This window comes from Trachypithecus francoisi, unplaced genomic scaffold (assembly GCF_009764315.1).
Source record: "Trachypithecus francoisi isolate TF-2019V2 unplaced genomic scaffold, Tfra_2.0 Lachesis_group13, whole genome shotgun sequence".
Classification (NCBI taxonomy): domain Eukaryota; kingdom Metazoa; phylum Chordata; class Mammalia; order Primates; family Cercopithecidae; genus Trachypithecus; species Trachypithecus francoisi.
The window spans coordinates 113,095,621-113,115,727 of record NW_022681458.1 but is presented as its reverse complement, the minus strand read 5'-3'; the positions used below and the strand labels follow the sequence as shown (position 1 = coordinate 113,115,727).

General features: G+C 38.3%; 1 protein-coding gene across 1 annotated transcript in view; it reads right to left on the bottom strand.

The window, feature by feature from the left end:
• Positions 1 to 3,946, bottom strand: part of DPP10 (dipeptidyl peptidase like 10) — a 720,618-nt gene extending 716,672 nt beyond the window's left edge. Inside the window, exon 1 of the mRNA XM_033231721.1 lies at positions 3,505 to 3,946. Within this exon, the coding sequence (XP_033087612.1) occupies positions 3,505 to 3,576 (72 nt within the window). The 5' untranslated portion in view covers positions 3,577 to 3,946. The remainder of the gene's footprint in view (positions 1 to 3,504) is intronic.
• Between the last annotated feature and the right edge of the window lie 16,161 nt (positions 3,947 to 20,107).

Here is a 20,107-nt window from a genome sequence, read left to right as displayed (position 1 = left end):
AAGTTAACTTTAAAATTTCCAGAGCTGTGATTTACATGTATAGCTGAAGCTTTAAACAAATTATTCATTTATCTTCTATTCAAGGTAAATTTGTGCACATGCACACACAGATAATTTGAATTATTTTCATTCTTACAATAGAAATATGTTGTATTATGATTGTATAGAAGTTAAAAGGTAAGGCTTCAGACCTCCATGAGTTCCTGGCTAAGTCTCACCTCCACCGTAACTTCCTTAATCCTCTGTATTCTCACCCTTAAAATAGGAATAAAAACAAGACCCACCTCAAAAAATTACTTTGAGAATCAAATAGAAAAATACATTCAATAAATGTTACTTTATGAACCCTGAGAATAGTACTCTGCCTGTGGCAAGTATTCAAGAAGGGATTTTAAAAAATAGTAATAAATTACAATTAGCCACTCAAGTTCTTAGATCTTTCAATGTTAGTTGAGATATTGATCATGTTAAGAAATGATTGTGTCTACTCATGTCAAGGCATTTGTTTTTAGACATTTTGTAAATGTGGAGTGTTATGAACGCAACAAAAATAACTGTTGTAAATATTTTTTGATCAAAGAATCCATAAAAGGAAGATTATTAAGATGATAAAAAATATTTCCAATGATTCAGAATATTCATAAAATACACGATCCCTACACAGTCCCTCCTATTCTTGTTGTCACCATTCTCTAGGAAGGGAGAGCATGTCCTCTTGTCATGGCACCCTGTGCCAGAGGACAGTAAAAGATCAAATAAAACAGGAAGGTTGAGCCCTCTACAGGACTATAACCATAACCAAATTATATGGTCCATAAGCATTTTCAGTTAGAGGAAGGATTATGGTCTTCCACTATACTATAAGTGGAAATAGGTGTTTGATGGCCTCAGGACAAGGCACCTTTGAGGTTTCATAAAAATCTTTACCATAGAAACTAGAAGACGTTTTTGGCAACATGCAATAGCTTAAATCGTTCAAAATCAATGCATAGTGATTGATTTGCTGGAACATATGCCCTATTTAACCACTAGGTATAATTTCATAAAGGTACATTTTAATTTAAATTTGTGAATCTTTTTTTGAAATATTATAGAAACCAGCACACCTAATCACATCTGTATGAAGCTATTATATCTGGTATTGCATGAGAGTTGTGTGGCAATTGCAGAATTAAACCATAATGACTAATATGGCTAATAAAAGCTTAGTAGTCTTACGGAAAGTAGTTTAAGCTTCCACCAACATAATTCACATTATTTGTCCATCATTTCATATGTCAAGCTTTGAACAAAAATATGCTAGATATGAGTATTTCCTGGGAGTGCTTGAAAAACCCTCACTGTGATGCTGCCATATATATATTTCAGTTGACTTTCTTTGTAAAATCAATCTGTTTTAACACATGCATAAGATGCATAAAACTGACATTTTAAAATCATGTCAATACTCAGAAAGGCACTTAAAATACTCTATTAAAGCAAGAGTTCTGCAAAGTAGCCACTCCCTGAATATTTGAAGTGGCTATTAAAAACTGCACACTAACAAGAAAAATGGATTCGAGCTTGAACCTATTTCTTCACATGAATTTTAAGTACCAGATTAATCCTGACAAAGGGATTTGTTGTTCATAGACAGCGTGTCCACTATTTATACATACATTTTCAGCTTCTGTGTGCTCTGCTCTGCTTCTGCCTCCCACTTCCACCATCACTGAACTGTTTGCAGCGCCTCAAGTAACCAGCTGGTGTCACAGGTTAGTGAGCAAAGATTTCGTGTGGGGACTCTCACCTGACTAATCATTCTTATTGGTAGCATCATTCCAAGAGCAGTAGAGAGGCTCGGCGGCTTGTTAATGAAATTTAAGGGCTGTCAGCCTGAAAGAGGATGTTAAATCCATGTTCCTGTCCTGAAATTATTTTTATATGTCTGCTAACCAGTTTTCACATTCTGATGTGTGCTGGGGATTAGGAGGAAGAGGTATAAAAGGAAGGGACATGCGATCTTTTAATATTTTCATACTTAGAGTATGGATCAAAGAGGATAGTTTAAGAAAAACAAATGCTTTGTAAAAACTGCCAACATTCAACCCCTTCCCACTAATAAAGGAGAAGGGAGCTTTAAGTCATTGAGTAATCCCCACCACCTGTATGAAACATATGTGAGGGAAAAGAGAAGGGGAAGGGAGAAGAGAAAAGAGACCACAAGCCAGGAGAGATGACCAAGTCTGCAATATTAATAACAGCCTCGCTGGCATCGCCTCCTCTGTCTCGCCACCACTACTGGGCGATTTGGACAGCTCCCCTTAATAGGCTCTTTAGTGCTTAGAATACGCGAAAAGCCTAGTTGCTGCTGGAGCCTAGCTGCGTGCACTCCCTTCATCCCATGCTATCAATAGCCTGGGAGGGTTTCTGCCGGGAGCGCCTTCAGCAGCCTTCGCAGTGCACTCCGAGCAAAGATCCCCAATCCTCCTACCCCAGTGCTTGGGTCTTCGGGGTCCACAGTTAATCCCTGACCTAAGGGCAGCTCTCTCTGCCCAGAGTCTCTAATTGATGTAAACGTGACGGCACCTCCACCAGGCTCAGCACAGCCTTCCTCCTCCTTCTCCTTGCCAGGGTATCTCCGCGCTCTCGACCCTCCAACTTTGGAAAAAGAGCGACACCGAACTCCCAAATCACCCCAAATCGGGGACAGAGACGAGATGGGGATCCACGACGGTACGGTTATGCTACAGATTTCTAAAGACCAAAACAAAAAGGGGTTGGCGGGTGTAGAAGGACGGGAAAGAGACAGTAATAACCCTCAGCCCACGCAGGGCACCTCATCTCTGCAGACACAACACATCCAAACCCAACAAATCACTAAAGCCAGCACCTTCCCAGCTCCCCTTAATAATTAATGCCTTGCTGCTCCCCAAGCTCCGTTCCACTCAGCAGACTACAGATGTCTGGGACACACTTCCCCCATCGACCCCCGCGACCACCCCACCTCACAAACACACACCCGTCTCCTCAAAAGAAACAAGAAAGGAAAGGAAAAACTCGGTTCGCCTAAAGGTCATTTGCCTACTCGGGTCGCTTTGGTCAGCGAGCGTCCCGGCTATAGGAAGACTGGGCTTGAACCCGATAAGTGGACATAAGGAGCGCAGCAGATTTTTTCAACATGTGTTAATAGGGAGCCAAGAGGCCCCATTCCTTGGCCCTGGCCACCTCTCCCTCCCTCGGTAGCCCGCCCGCCGGGGCTCCCCGGGGCACCTTCAGCCTTTACCTCTCTCCCCCCTTCCCCGCGGCTCTCCACCTTGCGCATCCTCTCGCCCGGCTCCGGAGCGCACTCAGAGGCTCTAACTTCCCGCAGAGTCCATGGATAAGCAGGAGAGCCTGGAACTGGGGCGGGGGGGAGGGTGGGAAGAGGGAGGCGTGGGAGCCGAGCCTGGGAGGAGAGGCGGGGGGAGCGCCGACTGGAGCCACCCCTCCCGGGAGTGCCTGGCCGCAGCTGCCAACTCTCACCTGGTCCGCCGGCTGCGCCTGGCTCGCCCTAGCCCCCGGTGTGGGCTGCTGCTCCTGTTTCATGGCTGTCATCGCCGGCGGCCCGCGTTGGCGCTCACTTCCTCGCGGGCACTTCAGACTCGGGGACCGTCACTTGGCAGCGTTCGCATGTCACAGGCGCCCGTCGCTCTCGGAATTGGCGAAAGGCAAAGCGGCAGCGACGGGGTGGGGGGAGGGGAGCGACGGGGAGGGGAAGAAGAGCGGCACCAGGCAGGCTCCCCCTCGCAGGATCCCTCCTTCTGCTACCGCAGACCCTCTAACTCCCCACTCTCCCCGCCCCCCACCACCCGAAAGCGTAGCGAGCCTCTGAGACCAGACACGACCAAGTGGCAAGTTAGTGGAGCGGCGAGTGGCGGGCCCCCGGCACCTGACCGAGCTGGAGAGACGTCTCGCAGCGCTTGAGGAGCCCGGCTCGCATTCTACCGCAGTCCGCGCCCCCTGCCGCCCGCCCCCGGGGGCTCCCGGCGCGGTGCTCAGCGCGCCAGGTGGAGCAGCCGGGTGCCGCGCTCCAGCATCTCCTCAGCAACCGCAACCGGGGAGAGAGCCCTGTGCGGCGCGAGAGCTCCCCACTCGCGCGCCCAAGGCTGCCGGGTGCAGCGGTTACCCCCCCCACACGCAACCCCCCACCTCCCCGCGGGCTTCTGCTAAAACCCGGAGAAGCGGAGTGCGCCCGTGCAAAGCCCTCGGTGACTCCAGCTCTGCCACTGGGCATGCTCCAGCGCCCCAGAAGGCAAGGGACAGTCGGGGACTGGGGGTCCGGAGCCCTATGGGAGGCGGGCAACACCTGTCGGGACCCTAGGGGTTGTCTCAGATTGTGACCTGGGGTTCTGCGCCTTCTGATTTGGGGCAATGGACATCCTTTAGCCTCCAGCCCAGATTCTCCTACCAGCTGCCTGGGTAATGCCAGTGGAATTCCTAAGGGTTGGTTAAAAACAATAATAACTGTAATGATGATAAGAATCTGATACTCACTTTTTTTTTCCTTTTCTTTCTTCCTGGACAAATGTAGGAAAACCTTCAAATCTTAAGTCCTCCCGGCCTTTCCTTTCTTCAACACAACCCTCGCCCATTCAAAGTAGGTTTACCGAGCACCTACTATGTGCCAAACACACTGTGAGGCTCAGAGAGAGGGTTGCAGGGGAGAGAGACTAAACAAGTCAAACCTACCAAATTCCCTGGCTTCAGGGAACTTAATGTTGTGTGGGAATTGGGAGCCCGGAGCCTGGATACAAATCAATGAGTCAATGTAGCTCTTGGGAAGTTGAATTCTCGTGGATAGACAAAGTCCGTAGTTCATCCGGATGCACTAGTGCACGTGGCTTTCCCTGGGGCCCCTAAAGCCCATGGACCACAAACAGTCTCCAAGTCTCAGGCACAGGTTGTAGGAGATTGCTCAGCAGAGAAATGGCAGGAGTGAGTTGAATATTTAGGTGTTCATGGATTCAGCACAAGACAGGTCCAGCAGAGAGGACAGAGAATATGGGGCAGTGGGGTAGCACTGAGTTGGGCTTTATTGGCTAAGGACTGGCTCCCTCCTTTGAGCCACTCAGTCCATTAATTAATCGCCTCTTAACAGAAAGGCCTTTGTAAAATGGTAGGAGCTGTCGTCCTGCCTTACGAGTTTCTAAAATATGAATTATAATGTTGTCCTAAATTTTAATTGTAACAATAGTTCCTATAAAGTACATATTTTAAAATAAATATATCAACAATCACTAGCAGAAAGATAGAATTAGAGGTGAGTGGAGATCTTGTTTTTCAAAAGTATATTCCAGTGCATATTGTGAATGACCTATTTATTCTGTTTCAGGAGAAATAACTTTTTGCTAGGAATAACTTTGCAAGTTGCAAAAGTATAAAGCAATTTTTTAAATGAAACACCAGTATAATAGCTATTGGGCAGCTTATCCAGTAATTGTGACAATCTAGATATTCCCTCACATGTAATTTTTTTTGGAATGAGGGTGTCTGCATTATTCAGAAAATGTTCCCATTTTTATATTTTGCTCTTCTGTTGATTATTTGAGTATATTCATCTTTTCAATGTGTTTCCATTTTGGACAGTCTGCTTGAGTTGAAGGAATTTACTTTATTACAGAGATATCTGTCACACAGGATAAGTATATGCTAGAGGGAGTTATCCTTTTATATAAGATTACTTACTTGATTGAGTTCAACTGTTGAACTTACATCTACGTTCTGAGTTCAGTATAAAACCCACTTCATTGCAAATAAAGACATACATTATTATATGTTTCATGTGTTGTGGGGGTCTGTGTGTGTATGTGGTGTGAATTGTTTTAATTAAAAATGCTTCTTTGATTTAAGTATTTGTCTTTGGGAATGGGTTGTTATTTTGTCAAGCTAAGAACATTTTTAGCTTTTGAGATCTAGGTTAAGGGCACTGATTAAAACTTAATCACATGTAAACAGATTTTCCCAACTTAAATACTGTTTTTATTTTTTCAATGTACTGCACTTGAATTACAGTATAAGATGTTCTACTTCATTTTCAACTTAATTTCTTACTGAAGGAAAAATCCTAACGTCCAAACAAGAAATGATGGAATATCTTACACCTTAGAAGGGAGTATTTGTGGCTCTGTTTTGTATAGTTTCTAATGATGTTATTTTAAAGAAAAAATACAAAACGTCCATTCACAATCAAATGTCTACAAAATTTTAAAAGCACTAAAGTAGATATAACCCTAATGCAGTGTAGATACAAGGGTTCTGTACCTGACTAGATGTCAACTGATTGATTTTCTTGGTCCATCAGAGCATGAAGGTATAGAACACAGTGAAATCACTTATCTCTTGCTTCTACCTTTTTACCTGGTAAAATTAAAATGTTTAGACCAGGTGCCCATTAAGATATTCTCATTCTCTAAATTTTTATGATGATATGTTGATGTTATATGTCAAATGCCTATCCTCTGAATGAAAAATTATTTGTATATGTTTAAATTTTAGTGGAAGAGTCAATGAAATACTTAGACTTTTTAAAAAAAAATCAATAAATAAGTTAAATAAGTTAATTACCTCACAAAAGGCCCTTACCATTCACCACATTTTCCAGTGCTCTCTAGTTTTACATACACATATAGTCACAATTTTGTCTTGATAATGTTTAGAATTCAGAAATCTGAAATTTAAAAGGCATTTACAAAGTATCATTTCTGAATACAAAAATCTATTAAAGAGAGATTTTTAAAAAAGATTTATAGAGTATTTTGAATATTCTTTATGTATTATCTTTGATCAGCTAATTCATAGACAAGTATACATTTTATAACATTCATATAACAGTAAAGGAAGTTTTTCTACCCTTTTCATGGATAGAAATCAGATTCTCATAACCAAAAAAGAACTGGAGAGATCACCTAGCAAAACTCCTTCTGTTTTGGGTTATAAATATCTGAACCTTACAACACATGGCCATTTTATTCAGGAAGATTTCCTAGGATTCAAACTCCATCACTTCCTTCTGAAAATGGATTGCCTCAAATCCTAGTTTCAGATTCACATGTAGACAGAACTCACAATGCTGCTTTCTGAATATGTTCATTTGGGTTTCTGAAGTCATTCAAAAACTTCCTCACATACAACATTGTGAATATCTACAATGTCTTTCTTTCTCTTGCTGTCTTACCCTTTAAAAACAAGGTGTCAATGTAGTACATCTCTCTTTACCTAGAAATATTAAGGTGGATAATTGAGGACAGGTTATGAAATTTAGATAACAATTGAATTAATTCAAGATTATCATTATAGTGTTTTGGTATCTGTGGCAAAATTAGTTGTTCTAGACATACAGAGGTCATCTATGCAGTATTCAATCTTCCACCTCAAATAGCAGACACAAGACCAAAGAATCAAAATTTACTCTAAAAACAACCAAGTAAGAAATAAGGCCTAGCTAACAGCTGATATGGCAGAAAGACAAATGTCCCTTGAGAATTTGTGAAGTAGGATATCCTTTACAGACAAACTCTTCAGTTTCAGATAAATTAGACAAGGCAAATAGTACTCCACAAGCAGCTACGTGCTAGAATCCCTCACTGCATTTTCCTTCTCTTTATTCTCCTTCCTGATGTAAACCTGCAGTGTCATGTAAAGGCCACCTTGATGGGGATTTCCCTAGCATTAGCCAGTCCTCTATTGAGTGTCTATAATGAGCACAGCATCAAGAAGACAGAGTTCACCAGCTGTGTCTTCAGAGACTTGGCCTGAAATGTGCCCAATTAGCTCTTTGCAGATGAAGAAATAGCTTTAGTTCACATCTTCTGCTATCATTTGGTTTCGATTTACAAATGACCTCTACTCACCTCAATTGGCTTTTGAATTCCCCAAAATGTGTATCATGTCCCTGGGCAGAAAACCAGTATGCTGAGCAATCCTCACAAACAAGCTCTATTGTAGAACCTCTAACCAGTAAACTATAACAGGAATTTACTTTTAAAGAAAAAAAGAAGAAAGAAGTAAAGGCATTATATATATAAGTGATACCCATGTATATTATTCATTCTGTTCTGAGATTCTTTCAGTATCAGTAAACTAAACTTTTTGTCAGTCTCTGTCTTTGACAGGAAGACTTTCCTGTTATAAAAATTCATAGCCCAATTATGATCTCTGGTGGAAGCAGACAGAGTTGCAGTATCCTGAGAATCATTCTTGCTCTCTGGAGACCTGAAGATATTAATAAATTGCTCATGCCTACTGAGGTCCAGTGTTGTCAAATCTCTTTTTGTGCTGCATTTAAAACCTCACATCTTCCTTTCACCCCATAGCCCTTCTGTGTCATATATACAGGAATTAAGACAGTAAAACAATGTAGATTATTTTCCTGTGTATGCTTTTCTCTATATACATATAGCTGAATTGTAACACCAAAACAACTTAAGAAGATGAGACATTTACCTGCTGTTGTTATGTTTACCTACTAGATGCCCAACAAGGGACATGTGTTTATTTATTTTGCTCTTTTTTTTAAGAGTCATCATTTAATGAATTGGTTATGTTGGCACAGTAAAAAAGAAAAAAACCCATCTCTTTGAGCTGATATTAATGGTATTTTTTCCTGATTTTCACAACTCTTTAGAAATAAAATAAAGTTTTCTGAATCAGATCTTGTCTACAAATGACAGAGAGTTGCTGTGTATGGAGGAGTATTTAGAAACATTGGCATGACATTTGTCTTTTTGAGATAATGTCTGCCTGTGATGAATAAATTTCTTTGAATCTGGTATTTCTTGTTTCCATAACCAAGACAAGATTCTCTAATGATTCAAAATAATCTTCCTTTATTCCTTGAAAAGTACAAGATTACTGAGCCTTCTATTAGAGGCAGACTTCATAGTGGTTACCCATCTTCTTTCCTTATAAAATTCCCAGAAGAGCACAAAGCACATTTCCCATTCTGGAAAATCTTTTACAAATTGAAAGAGAAAATTCTACTGGAAGATCTTGACTAATGTTTGGAAGGAAACATTTTCATCTTTTTTAACATTTCCATTTGTTTTTAAGGATTTAGTACTAGATTCAAATTATCCCATGAATTTTCCTCTAGAAAACAAGAATAGTCGAGGACTCAGGTGCAATAGCTCTAGAGCATCCACTGACATTAAAGAGTCCCTGGCATTGTCTCTACCAATTGACTTTCTACCACTGGGGATTTTTCTTCCACCATTGCCAAAGGAAACTTGAGGCCAAGTCCTTGGGTTCCTTTCACCACGCAGAGTCATGTGATTATACAAATAATAGTTTCAGGATACCAGGGGAGGCAAAGTACACTGAAATAAGACACATTAAAACACATCTTTCAATACTGAACATTGTTTAATTCTGTTTAATCTATTAGACACAATGAGTTGCTTGCTAGTGTAGATCCCTTGTTATATTCATCTGTCTGTCAATCTGTCACACATCTGTATCTTTTTGGGAGAATAAGGAAAGGTTTAAGTCACTCAGTTTCTCTCCTGCATATCTAAATATTTACTAAAGTCACAGATCTTTATCCAAATCAAAGAAGAAAGAGAAAGAAGGGGAAGAGACAAGGGAGAGTAGGAGGAGGAAAAGAGACAGAAGGGAAAAGCCAAGAGAATATATTCTGAAGTTGTTAGGGATGTTAGGGTGTAGTAAGTCTCATTGGTTTATTAACACCTTCATAAGAATCATGAAATGAAATACCATAAATCCCACTGGTTATGCCTAAATATTGCTCCTGCCATTGGTTTTCTATATATTTGTATAATTTTAGAATGCAGTCAAAAGTGTAACTTCCTCATTCCTCTGTCGGTAAGTTATACTTGATATTACTAATTAATTACAAGCTTACCTTGCCTTGTAATATTTTATCATTTGTTACACTTACCAATTATACAGTAAGCATCAGTGGAGGAGGAGGAGAGAATCTATAACACAAATGATAGTTCTTACAAATCAATGACTAGAAAATCACCCTTTAGTTAGCAACTTGATTTACTGAGCAACACTTATAAGAGTGTTTAATCTTAGTTAATAGGACTTCAAAAGCCTCACAGGACAAATGGGCAGTCCTCTTCTCTTCAGGGGTCCCCTGACCTTCCACATGGAGAAGGCATCCACTCACATTTTCACCTTCTCGAATATAACTGATCTATTAGGACTCACCACCTTTCACAACCTTCCCATCGCAAGTTTACAGGGACTTTCTTCTTTCACTCTTTGTAGTGTCTTATCTCTTTGCACAATTGCATGCATCTAGTTTGTAATATCAGGTTGGTGCAAAGGTAATTGCATTTTTTGCAATTAAATATAATAGCACCAGCACTTTGGGAAGCCAAGGCGGGCAGATCATTTGAGGTCAGGAGTTCAAGATCAAGGTAGCCAAATGGTGAAACCCCATCTCCACTAAAAATACAAAAAAGTTTGGTGTGGTGGTACATGCCTATAAACCCAGCTACTAGGGAGGCTGAGGCAGGAGAATTGATTGAACCCAGGGGGCGGAGGTTGCAGTGAGCCAAGATGGCACTACTGCACTTCAGTCTGGGTGGCAGAGTGAGACTCTGTCTCAAAAAAAAAAAAAGAAAAAAAGTAATGGCAAAGTCACAATTACTTTTGCACCAACCTAATAACTTGCTCAGCATACTAATTGTCACATGTGCCATCTTATCTTTTCTACTAATATCAATGCTTAGAAGAGAGGAATTCTGTTGGGGACAGAGTTAATTGTGTGTGTGGGGGGGGGGGCGGTGCTAGGTAGGGGTCTACATCAGTCTCCTTGCCTAAGTAGGGGGAATCTCAGAGGAAATGTTCTCTGGAAAAAAAAAAAAAAAAACTTTATTCACCCTCTCAATATTAAGCTCTGTTAGCATCTCCTACAAGCTTGTATTTTTTATTTTATGGAATAGGATCATCCAGGGAAAATATATTTTCTCTTTCTGTTGTCCTAGAATATTTTATTTTTCTTTGATATGTAGGAATTATATAATCTTGATCTACTGATGCTAGATATGAGTAAGAACCCATCAGATATTGCTTGGTTCTAAAACATCAAGTAAAAGCCAGATAAGCTTGAAATTTTCTACTGCTTAGGAGCAGGTACTATGTGTTATAAAGTACCAAGTTTCCAGTGTGGAGAGCTCATAGAAGAATTTGGAGAGAATTATGTTTGCACTATCACTCCCAATTTATTTTATTTCTTACCTAATATATAAACACTATACTAAATTTGGAGGAGGTGGTGCTATAATGGGCAAACCGCTGAGGAAATATTGAAATTGAATAAAAAAATTGTTGCTGTAAATACAGCTTAAATTCCTCTAGACTATTTATATACTGTCAAAAGGACCACAAAGTCAATAGAAATTTCTAAGATTATGCTCAATCTCAGAAGATAGTTATTTTTACTTTACATCCTCTGCACACATATTAAATAAGCTTGTTTATCTGGTTTGCTAGTTTTAGACAACATATTTGGAAAGAGGGTAAGAAGAATTGCTGATAGATGGAGTACACAAATATAGCAAGAAAATAAGACACAGAATGTTATAGAAAGTAAAGAAAGAAAACATTGGCCCCTCCACTTAAAATAATACCAACTTACTACCACTTAGTGTGGGGGAAGGGGAGGAGAGTCAAGTATTTTTATGCAATTTAGGAAGATCTTGGAAATAAGTATTTTATGGAAAAATAAAGTTTATTCTCAAAATGAGGACTTTAAAAAAAGTAAAATCAGGCTTGGCATACTTTTTTTGAAAGGGTTATTTTGGGAAGATAGGCTGCTGTGATGACAGCATGGTTTTAGGCTACATAGAGAATTAGACACCAGAACCAAAAGTACAACATTTACAACAATTCTAAATAACTAGATACCTTTACAAATCCCTAAATACCAAAAGCCACACAGTGTGGGTGCCTTTGGTATCTATGTGGGCGAATGCAGAAGAACGCAGTAGGGCAAAGTACAGATCTGATAATTACAAATTATTTAAGAAAGGAAGCCCCCAATAGTCAATGGGTATTCACTAGAAACTACAGTGGGCCAATGTAAGAACACTCAGTAGAACTAGGAGAGATTTCGTGCATTCCAACACTGAGTAAAAGGGGCCCTGTGGAGAGCCTATTTCTCAGCAGGAAATTGGTCTCTCATATTTCTGCATTTCTTATCAGAAGGAAATGTCCTTTGTTTCATAATATCTTTTAAAGAATATTTGTGCAGCAATTAACCTGGAAAGAAGGACTAATACGTTCCGCTGGAGTAAAGGACAAGCATTATTGCTCTTCACTATAAAAAAGATAATGTCTTCCTCTGGAACAAAATAACAAGCATGCTTACTCCCCATTATAAAAGATTTGTGTTCCTTAAGCTCAGGGTTCCACTTCTATACTACAGCCTACAGTGTGGGTAAGCATCCATCTGGCTCAACCATCCCTCCCATGGGACTTGAGGAGAAGAAGAACTCACACAAATATGCTCATGTTCATCCTACTCATTGTACTATGAGTAATAAAACTCTTTGCCTCTGACCCCAGAGTCTCATGTCTTTTGCCAACATCCATAAAACTGGTGGGTTAACTCATTAGCTTGTAAGCAGTATAAAATCTCAGATGTTTCATCGTGCTTAGCAGGCCTATGTCAAGGTCTTAGGTGGCTGGTGCAGTCTAGATCCTGTGAACTCTTGAAACAAACCTTCCAGGCATCCTTCCAACAGTATATTTACTGTTACATAATAAGAGAAGAAGGATCTCCTTTAGGTTGAAAAGACTGTCTTAATTTTTACCTATCTAAAAGTTCAAAAATACTAAATTTGTACAAAAATGAGTAATTGAAAACTATCAAGGTCAAATGCCATGTATGTAAAGTTTAGCCCCAAAAAGAAAGTTGCTACAAGAAAACATAGAATGACATTCCTAGGGACCAGAGACTGGCAAATTGTAGCCCAGAGGCCAACTCCAGTCTACTTTCTGTTTTTTAGAAATAAAGGTTTATTGGTACATAGCCACGCTTATTCATTTACATATTGCTTAGGACTATCTTCATGGTACGATGGCAATGTTAAGTATTTGTGACAGGCCATATGGCCTATATAGTGTAAAATATTTACTGACTTGAACCTTACAGGAAATTTGCCAATTTCTGCTATTGACAAAATAAGCCTGCCAAAAAATGTCATGCTCAAAATATTTTCAGAAGTGTAACATATTACTTTAAAATGAGCTAAAGGACATTAAGAAAATCATGCAACACATGAAAAAAAATAATCAGAACTAGAAAAAGAGATCAAACTCAAGAAAAAAAATGGAAATAAAAAAACAGCAGAGTAAGTATAAAGACTAATCTAGCAGGAAAATAAGAGAATATAAGTACAAAAATAACACTTTAAAGGAAATCAAGTTGAAAAGGAGAAAAAATATTTAACACTAAAAAGAAATTAAGAAATAAAGAAACAGGTTTCAAGAAAATGTGACATATATTATAGATGGCAAAAAAGATTGATGAATGTCATGGGAGTTCCTCAGTGAGAGAACAAAGCAAGGAAAAAAAAAAAAAAACCCTCAAAACCATCTGCGTGCGGTGGCTCACTCCTGTAATCCCAGCACTTTGGGAAGCTGAGGCAGGCAGATCACGAGGTCAGGAGTTCCAGACCACTCTGGCCAACATAGTGAAATCTCGTCTCTACCAAAAATACAAAAAAGTACCCTGGTGTGGTGGTGGGCACCTGTAGTCCCGGCTACATGGGAGGCTGAGGCAGGAGAATCGCTTGAACCTGGGAGGTGGAGCTTGCAGTGAGCTGAGATCACACCACTGCACTCCAGCCTGGGTGACAGTGCAATACTCTGTCTCAAAAAAAAAAAAAAAAAAAAAAAAAACAACCTTAATACTAAAATGTATAAGAAAGTAATCCTGAAATTTTAAAAATCCATTTAAATTTACTGAAAAATCACATCGTGTAACTGTTAATATTAATATAATACAATCAACACCAAGTAAAATTAAGAAAGAGGAAAAAAAATAATTACTTGGGCATCTAGGACAAAAGAATACTTGACTTAAAAAGGAACTAAGATTATTATTATTAAACTTTCCTACAGTAACACTTTATCTTAGAGAGAAAAAATGAAGTAACATATTTAAGATATTCAAGAAAAAAATATGGACCAGAGATTTTATATTCAGTAAAACTGAATATCAATTATAACGGTCATATAAAGACTGTTACCAACATGCAATCACTCAAGGAATATTGTCCTCATGGGACTTTTTTTGAGGAATCTTCTAGAAATGAGTTTCAGAAAATGAAATTAACAGGAACATTGCAATTAAATAAAAAAATAAAAATCATATATGTAATTTTAAATGTTTTAGTAGCTACCTGAAAAAAAAGTAAAAAGAAACAGAAGAATTTAAATCAATGGTATATTTTATTTATCCCAACACACTAAACATTTTATCATTTTGATATATAATCTGTATGAAAATTATCCGAGATTTTACATTGTTAGTACATTTCAAATATCCATAAAAAATATTTTATGCTTACAAACATACCAATTTAGACTAGACATGTTTCAATTGTCCAATACCACATGTCACTAAGAGCCATTGCGAACAATCCAGAACTGGAGAGATATAAGCATAAGAATTATGGTGGATTACATACTTAGTTATTGTAGAATAAGACAAATTGAGTGTTAAGTGGGAAAGAGTACATAACAGCTATATTATCTACCAGTGTAGATTTAGTACAACCAAATGGAGAGAATGAGACGGCATATGCAAGAAAACATGTTTTCAATATTTATAATGGGTGGTGGCAATATTTGTATAGTTATTGTTGTGTGTATAATATTAGAAAAGTAAATGAGTAATTGTGAGATGTTCTAACTCTCTAATCTCCAAGACTTTAAGAACTATAATTTTCACTATAGATAAGAGGCAAATAGAAGAAGTTCCTTTAGAAAATAGCCCCGAAATTGAATTGGAAATTTTGATTTGGAGATATCATTATTACCTCATTCCTAATGCACAACAGCATTAGCAGTGAGGCTATGCTTCCCACAGCTTATGCTAGGTGAATGACTGAGTGCAGGTGGCAGAGATACTGAAGCAGTCCCCTTGCAGGTGGCAGAGATACTGAAGCAGTCCCCTTAGGGCTTGTGGGAATCCTCTGTTGGACAGCTTTGGTTTGAGAACCCTCCTAAATATTTCTTAGACCTGAACTACAGTTTGAGACTCTTCCTATCTATTCTCCTTTCTTCCCGTTGACCTTCACAGCAGTAAAGCCTCACAGTCTAAAGGATACTCCTGCTTTTTCCATTCATTCTCTTACTCCCTCACAGACATTTTCACCAATAACTCTCTTGCACATCTAGTTGCACCTGCTTCTCAGAGGACCTAGATTAACTCGGTCTAAAAATAACGACCGGCCTAGCATAAATTAATTGGCAAATAAAATGCAGGGTGCTCAATTAAATTTGAGTTTCAGATACACAACAAATAATTTTGTAGTATAAGTATGTCCCAAGTAGGTGACTACATGGCTTGTATTTTTATATGCTAACTTTGCCAACCCTAATAGCAATGACTATCACTTGCAACCAGATTGTGGTGTTAACAAAACAAAACAAAACAAAAACAGAATTTCTTAGAAAAGTGGCTGAATATAGATATAAGAAAAGAAGCATACCAGATAAATCTGAAACATTTTGTTATGAACTAACATGGGAAGTATCAAAGAGTACTAGTTCAAGAGGAATCAAAAGTTAACCTTGAAAAGGCTCTACCTGGCTGAAGAAGGAAAAAATAGCACTTCAATAAGGATACAAATTACAGTGCATTGGGATCCACCAGATAAATTTAAATCCTAATTGATCTTCTGAGGAAGATAGGGAACCAACTTACTATCACCAAACCTATCGTAAAAACCTCAGTTCTGTCTTTTTTGGAGTTATACCACTGGGTAACCAAACTGTAGATGAAAGGAAGAATTATCTTACATATGAAATTATTTGAGCTAATGTGTAAAAATAATGGGTAGAATTAGAGTATTACCATTTTATAATCACTAAGAAAATAACCAGCCTGCTGTTAACCATCAGTTTGCCTCCTGATGACTCAGTGCTACCTATAATGTTGCAAACAATATAAAAGCTGAGTTTGATCAAGGGTCCTGCTGCCACTTCCTGGAAATGCAGAGAAGAGAAGAACATGTAGATTGGTACCATGAGTACATCAATATACTCACCAAATCCACACTGGGGCAAAATCCACAAGCGGCCCATATTTGTCAACAGATTCATTCTAAGGGAAAGGAGTTTGTGGGAAGAAGGGAGATGACATGTTGGTGATATTGGAGCTAAAAGACATATCAATTTGAAAATTGATGACTACATTTTAATGCCTCAGGATGTTCACTTAAACATTTATTGTTTATTATAAACAATAAAAATGCAAAAAAATTAATATAAAAGTCAAGATGGTGGTTATTTTTGGAGAGAGAGAGGACAGAGAATGTATCGAGACTTCTGGATAGCTAGCAAGGTTTCATTATTTGACATATGTAGTGGTTAAGATGATATTTGCCTTATAATAATTTTGTGTGGTTTGCTGTATCTGTGTTTCATTTTAAAATAAAAGTTTAAACAGTGCCTAATAGAGTTTGTGGCTCTTAGTAAACACTCAATAAGAGGTAGCTATTAAAAATATATAAAATAAAAGACAGAGACTACACTGAGAGCAGTTCCTTCTCAACCGTCATTTTTTAAAGTGATGATAAACCTCTAGCTCTCCAGGATCATGCTCTCTCTCCAGTGTATGTACAGCTATAAAATTGCTCCTGCCTCTCCAAAATGTGTTTATGGCATTGAAAGCAGAATGCAGACACTGTTTATTGTTTTAGACCTCCTCAGAGTTAGCAAACACCAAGACAAACTCAAGAAGTTGTAAAGAGAATGGGAATTTATGTCACTGAGATCCTCATCGGAAGGCCATTAACTCATTTCCATACTGGCAAATACTGTATCAACTTAGCCTGCATTCTGCTTTATGGAGAAAATTGTAGATTGTGGTCTATTTGCTGAATTCCAAATTTACCTGAAAAAAGCAATGGGTCCTGGTATGAGCCCACTCTTTCTTATTGATTGCAGAACTAAACAGTCTATGTGATATAGAGAACAATTAATGCTCTTCTTAGCAGGGTTTGTGGCTTCAGGTGACAATGCCTCTTGCCTTTGTGAACTCAGTGACAGGCCTGTTTAAAAGACTGTAGTACTCAGTCTGCAATTTGCTAGCTGCAAATGGGGTTCTAGCTTGCTATTTGAGTTGAGCTTCAATTAGTATGGAAAGGATGCCTTCTCCTTATGTGTCTAAGATTCCTTTCTTATACAGCACCTACCTTGGCACCATCTCTTCTCAAATTGCCAAGTCTTGACACAGTGGGCTGTGTCTGAGGGTCCAAATGGGGTTTCCCTATCCACCAAACAGTGCTAAAGTCTCTAAATTTGTACATCCCTGAGGACACCCACTCCAAATACACATTCTTTTCACCTAAAAACATTTTCAAGTTTATTTACATTCCTCAAAGAAGCCATGCATCCCTGCCCACTCCCATGAAAAGTGATTTCTTCAGTTTTTCATGCTCAGAGTATTCAATTTCTACACTATGGATTTGTCACATATCATTTTTATCCTTATATTTTTGAGCCTCACACTACCATTCTGCCACGCTTTCCACTCTACCACTCTGTTAGTCAATTCCCATTTTTATTTTTATTTTTGAGAATAATAATAGTGAAAATAATAATAGTTCACATTTATTGAATGTTTAATGTGAATCAGGCACTGTCTAATTATTTTAATTCAATAATTCTAGAGCGTAGAGTCTTTCCTTATCTCCATTTAGAATCTTGTACACCAAGATCTAAAAGGTGTTACGGAAGCTTGCCCAAAGTTCCACAATGATTTAGAAGCATAGCAGAGGTTTGAACACAGGCAATTCTATTGTTAAAATCCTTAATAATGTCTTGTCTTGGATCAAAGGCCACAACAAATAGCTGTCTGTTTATTTTAATTAATAAGTTTTCATAGAGTGCCTGCAATAATGACTTTTTCCTTGGCCTGGAATTACTGCTAAATATACTACATATATATATATATATATAGAGAGAGTATATTATGGTATACTCTGGTATAGTAGATATACGATACTATATATATATACACATGCTATATATGCATATATATACTATGTATCGTATAGTAATATATGCAAATATATGCAGTTTTTCTGTCCAGTAAAGACATTAGACTTTTATAGTTAGGTAAATCTGTCATAATGCCAGAAGTATTTTGTATGAACTTTGTTCAATTTATCTAGCACAAAGTATATCTTAGTCCCTAGGCACTATTATAACAAAAATGTCATAAACCGGGTGGCTTATAAACAACAGAAAATGATTTCTCACAGTTCTACAGACTGTGAAGTCTAAGATCAAGGCTCTGGCACATTTGGAGTCTGGCGAGGGTCCACTTTCTAGTGTATAGGTGGCACCTGCTGTGTCCTCATATGTGGGCAGGAGCAAGCTACCTGTCTAAAGCATTTTTATAAGAACAGTAATTCCACTCATGAGGGCTCCACCTATGACCTAATCACCCCTCAAAGGCCCTATCTCCTCATATCATCACCTTGGTGATTTCAAAATATGAATTTTGGTAGGACACAAACATTCAGAATGATACATAGTAGATATTTGACAGACTCAGGTTCCCCACCCCCCCACCCCGCTGTCAAATTTATCTCTAGGGTAGAAGTGTGCGAGGAAAAGACTTTATAGCATCCATAATTAGGGAACATAGAAAACTATGTATTCATCTATATTTAAGATATACTCTCAATGTTTTTATTATAAGTTATTTTATATAAGTAACAAGGCTTTTGTAAATATACTTCAAAGAGAAATATATGATACAAAATAGAAACAAAATATCAGAACTGCTATTTGGACTTGGAGTAATCCTAGAATGGTAGTAAAATGGCTCTTAATCTTGAGTGTGTTTCAGACTCTCCCACTCCAGATCCACTCCCAGCAGGAAGATTCTGATGCGATATTGTACAATTCAGAATTTTGAGTTTTTTTCACCTTCCTACTTGGTTTGAAGTAGGAGATTCGGGATCACACTTTGATGAAAAAGTATGTAGTGGTTAAAATATGAGAGTTGGAGTCAGAAAGACCCCGGGGTCATAGATTCAACATTTACTAGCAGTGTACTTAACTCTTCTAAACTTCAGAGTTTTTTTTTTTTCCTGAAAATGCATAATAATGGTGTATGTGACTCACAGTGTTATGAGGAAATATATGGAAAGTACTCTGCATATTACCTAGTACATAGAAAGTTTTAATTAGGTGTGTGCAAGTAATGGCAGCAGTGGTAGTATACCACGCTGTAAAACTGTGGGTATTCTCAATAGTATATGTCATTAGGAAATTGAGAATTAAAACAGCAATGAGATACAACTACATATCTAGTAGAACGCTAAAACTGAAAATACTGATAACACTAAATTCTGACAAGAATGTGGAGCAACGGAGACTCTCATTCGTTGCTAGTGGGAACTCAAAATGGTACAACCGCTGTGCCATTTGGTTTGGTAGTTCTTACAAAACTAGATATATTCTTACCATATGATCCAGCAATTGCACTTCTTGGTGTTTATTCAAATAAATTAACAATTTATATCCACATAAAAACCTGCACAGAGATGTTTACAGCATTGTATTTATAATTGCCAAAACTTGGAAGCAACCAAGATGCCCTTCAGTAGATGAATGGATGAATAAACTGTGGTATATCCATACAATGAAATATTATTCAATACTAAAAGAAAAAGAGCTATGAAGCTATAAAATGCATTGCTAAATCTTAAGTGCATATTACTGATTAAAAGAAGTCAATCTGAAAAGGCTACATACTTCATAATTCCAAATACGTGACATTCTGGAAAAGCAAAACTATGGAGACAGTTAAAGGATAAGTGGTTGTCATGAATTTGAAAGGAAGGAGGAAGTGATGAATAGGTAGAGA